Here is a 4339-nt window from a genome sequence, read left to right as displayed (position 1 = left end):
TATCATATCATCAACAACATCATTAATCTGTGTCAGGTTCTCTTGTGATAAGGTCGCCTCAGAAAAGGCAAATCGCACAAACCACCACCACCTCCTCCTTCAGTGACCCCTGTGACACTACCGTACATGGCTTGCGGTCGGCGTCGCCCGAGAGAAGATGGAGGTGTCGAGCCACATATCGCGACTGGACCTCGTCTTGAGAGTCCTCACTTCTTCAAGATCATTCTCTCCGACACCCTTCAATCTGGAAAGCTTGTAAGCTCCACATTTGCGCTGTCTGTTTCTTATGATTCAGCTCCAATGTCTCGAGAGTTTCTGTCTTGGTTTAGACCTGTCGCCCTCTTGCTGTGTACATTCAATCTGGACATCTTTCCGTGCGTTTGGCTTCGTATTAACATTTTGAATCTTGCGAAAACACAGCATAAGCAAAAGCCCTGAAGAATAATTGTTCATTCTGAGTTATTCTAGATGAAAATCAGTTCTTTAACTTGGAATTGAGGATTGGTTAGTGTGGAGAAAGGTGTTGGGTCTCTCTATGAAGCAACTACAACTAAAACTCGATCCTTAGTTGCCCGACGACACCCTGTTTGTGTGCAAACCGAATCTTTCATGACCATGTTGTTGCAGAACTTTAAATTTGCTCAGTCCTCTTCCTTTTTCCCCTGCGCTTTTGATCTAATTTTGATGAATTAGTGTCCTGGACCTATAACTTTTGAGTGTTCCTTAATAGGGAATACCGAAAAAATTCTTCGGGAGATATGGAAAGGATCTCTCAAGCTTGGTACTGCTCAAGGTTCCAGCCAGTTCGACCTGGACTATAGGACTAGAAAAGCGTAACAACGGCACACTTTGGTTGTGGAAAGGGTGGCGAGAATTTATGCAGCATTACTCCATTGGTCTCGGTCACCTCGTAGTTTTCAAATATAAAGGAAACTCCACTTTTTGCGTGATGATATTCGACAAGAGTGCTTCAGAGATCAATTATTCGTCGAGCGGCTTATCGAACCTCAGGAGTGGATTTATCTCGCCGAAGAGGGAGGATGTAGTAGAAGTTGAAGATTCGGAGGATTCCGCTCCTCATCAAAAAATGAGGGTGGAACCTCATTCACCATGTTCCCAGCCGAGTCCAAGCTGCTCGTCTCGAGATCTCGAAGGTGTGACTAGTAATTTTATAAGTCTTGTTTCTTTTTATATTGCTCTCTCCTTCGTAAGATCTTTTTCAAGTGCTCGAGAACTTTATGATAAGCTTGTTGATGTTGACTGATAACATAATGATTTCAGTGATGCTTTTTGTGGTTGAGTAATTACAACTTCTAAGGTGAAGGAAGTGAATTTTTCGTTTGGTCAACTTATCTAAATCTTGATTTCAATGATGCTATTAACTTCCATTATGTGCTAAAGCTTTTCATAGTAAGTAAAGCAACTAATGAAAAAGTTCAAACTGGCGTCGTATAAACATTTCATTTTTTCTAAGGACAGAAGGGAATGGACAGTCTAGATGCAGAGTGAGCCATCCTGAGCCAATTTTTGGTGTCCCTACAAGTTTGTGTCCTCTCCCTAGTTTTGAATTGGCCAGCAAATTTGACTCAGAGTTCCTTTTTTCACGGTGGTAGTCCGGCCATCTTATATTAAACATCATATAGTGGTAAGATTGTGAGCTTAATTCACTACTATTCGCATTGGCGTGTTCGAGCTAATCGATAGAGATGATATTGTTTTTGGAGTTTACAATTTCAGCAAGTGCAGGTGGAAGCTTGACACTGTTTGAAGTGAAAATTTAGGCTGGTTATGGCATGACATGAGTTCTATGCTAAATATCTCCATACTCAATTAAAGAGATATCGTCCAAAAAGAAAATTAAAGAAATATTCACACCAATAATGTTGCTTAAAGTACTTATTTTAACTACAGGCAGGACCAAACAGTCTAGATGCAGAATGGACCATTCTGAGCCAGTACTTCGTGATCCTACTCTTCCAAGGCCTCTCACTACTCCTGAGTTAGCCAGCGAATTTGATTCGGAGCATCCCTTCTTCAAAATGGCGATACGGCAGTCTCATTTAAAGGCATTGGTATAATCTTGAGCCAAATCCATCACTGCCATATCTCAAGTTTGATTACGATCTCTATCTAATTTTTCATCTGTTTTTTCCCTGGTTGATTTGGTTTGTATTGGGAACCATATGACAATAGTTAGTTTTCTTGGAGTAATTGTGGGGCATTCCAGTGGTGAAGAAAAGCAGAATCAGGAAGAAAGGAAAAAAACACAGAAGTAAAGGCTGTAATTCGGTCGGGACTATCCATTCACTTGGATATCCTCGACAAGCTGCTCCATCACTTTCTGCATGAAAGGATGGACAGTCACTTGAATCGAGTACTAACCTAAAATGGCAATTAATGTTCTGTAATTTGTTTAAAAATGCTTTACATTGCAGGTTAAGATCGATGGCTTTCATGAGCCTCTTAAGACTGTTGGCTAAAGCTCCTGAAACTCGCAAATATGGCCTTGTGTGCTTTTTTCCAAGAGTGCATGCTTAAATTATTGTCCTTCGTTCAGCTTACATAGCATACATTGGTTATTCAAACGTTTACTCATGTGCAGCGGCTTCCCCGTCAATTCTCCAGGCACCATATTCAAGAAAACAAGAAAACTGCAGCTCTTACGTATACAGACAGATCGTGGCCAGTGAAGCTTTCAAGATTTACGCGGGACACCCGAGTGTTGTTCTCTGCTGGTTGGGCTGCATTTGCAAGAGAAACTCATTTGCGTGTAGGAAATGCCTGCATGTTTGAGCTCATTGATAAACATGATGTTGTGTTCAAAGTCTCCATCTTCAATAATGCTGATGAGGAACAGATTCACATTGATTGAGGTGATCATGGGGTGGGTTACTCTAGGCAGTGTTCGCAGCATTGATATGAATCCAGGATTCCTAATTATGCCTCCTTTATTCTGCAGTGGCGAATCAATGAAAAGAAGACTCTTTTCTGTTCATCATTTCTTGTTTTTTGGTGCTAGATTCGATTCTATATTTTTATTTTGGCAAGAATTTTGCAGATTTGGGGCATCTTTGAGGATTCTGGTTGCTCAACTGACCTGAAGTGTCCATATGTTTTTTCTTAACATCTTAGTGTTATGTCTTAAATACTAAATCTTTTTGTAAGTAATATAACAGTACAAAGAATGCAGTCCTTCGTTTGCTTTTTTTGCATTCATTTCCTTTTAGAGTTATCTGACAAGCTTAATATCATTAAGTGCTGAATTTCTAATTATCAGCACTGAGGATATTAGGGGTGATCGGTTTCCGGTCCGGTCCAATCCGGTCCTATGCTGAAACTAGGAATCAGACCAGAAGGACAGGTTCTTAGTTTTTGTGACTGGTCCGATCCTCTTTTTTGGGTGATCTAATGGAACTGGTGGAATCGATGCGTCTCCGATGATTTGAGCATCAAAGAGCCAGAAAGAGTCTGCATTATCACCTCTACCACCCAGTAATCCTTGGAGGAGTGTCAGACCAAAGTTATGTCTTCCACCTCCACCTCCACCTCCACCTCCACCTCCACCTCCTCCTGCGAAGAGATCCTGGAGAACTTTGTTCAGAGCGTTGGCATACCATTTCTTTCCAATACCCACTGGCCGCCCAACTCCATTGATGCAAGGGTTGGCAGGGGTAGGAATCTGGAAGATGCAGGGCATCCTTGAAAATGTGTTGTGGTTGAAGCCATTGGATCTGTTTGGTAACCCTGCATTGCGCGAGTTCGATCTGGGTAACAAGGTAGAGCTTGTGGAAGTTGAGGAGGGGGCTGGTAATTTTGAGCATGAGGTGATTGTCCGCGCAGGAGTGACTTTGCATCAGGGGATGTTGAGGCGGAGTTGAAATTGGAGCGACTAATTTCGAAGATAAGTGAAAGCAAGAATTCGCTGGAGTGGCAACGGTAGAGCCACTGGTTGGAGCCCAAGTTCCTGCAGATATCGCAAGGAAAACTCCGGTTCATTCGAGCGTGAAAGACAGCCGAGGTACGGCATGAATCGTGACAGTGAAAGAGGGAAAGAGAGGCGTGCGTGTGAGTGCTTGTTTAGGTTTCGGTCTATATTTAAAAAATTTTAAAAAAATTATTCGATCATATCAGGACGGTCCGGTTCCCCCCTAAAGCCCCGGGAAGTAGATCCAACTGGTCGGTTCGATCTGATCCGACGATCCTTGGTTCGGTTGGTTGATTATGCTCAGTCCTAAGGGCTGTCTGGGTCAGAACTACCAAGCAGCGTGAGAAGTCAAAAGTTTAGATATGACAGTGTTCTTGAATTTCTTTTAACCAAGAAATCACTATTAGGGTACGT

At 42.2% G+C, this 4339-nt stretch overlaps 1 protein-coding gene across 2 annotated transcripts; it reads left to right on the top strand.

The window, feature by feature from the left end:
- Positions 1–3: 3 nt before the first annotated feature.
- On the top strand, positions 4–2995 carry LOC125314963 (B3 domain-containing transcription factor VRN1-like). 2 transcript variants are annotated; one of them, XM_048278506.1, is made up of 4 exons: positions 4–255; positions 731–1154; positions 1912–2072; positions 2626–2995. In XM_048278506.1, exons 1-4 carry the CDS (start codon positions 127–129, stop codon positions 2791–2793), a joined length of 882 nt encoding a protein of 293 aa, XP_048134463.1. In that variant the 5' UTR covers positions 4–126; the 3' UTR covers positions 2794–2995. The 2 variants fall into 2 exon arrangements, with proteins under 2 accessions (XP_048134463.1, XP_048134462.1); XM_048278505.1 differs by having other exon boundaries at positions 2603–2995.
- The last annotated feature ends 1344 nt before the right edge of the window (positions 2996–4339 follow it).

The sequence above is a fragment of the Rhodamnia argentea genome, chromosome 5 (assembly GCF_020921035.1).
Source record: "Rhodamnia argentea isolate NSW1041297 chromosome 5, ASM2092103v1, whole genome shotgun sequence".
Lineage (NCBI taxonomy): Eukaryota > Viridiplantae > Streptophyta > Magnoliopsida > Myrtales > Myrtaceae > Rhodamnia > Rhodamnia argentea.
Note: the sequence above shows the minus strand (reverse complement) of the source record. Positions and strands in the feature narration are given on the sequence as shown.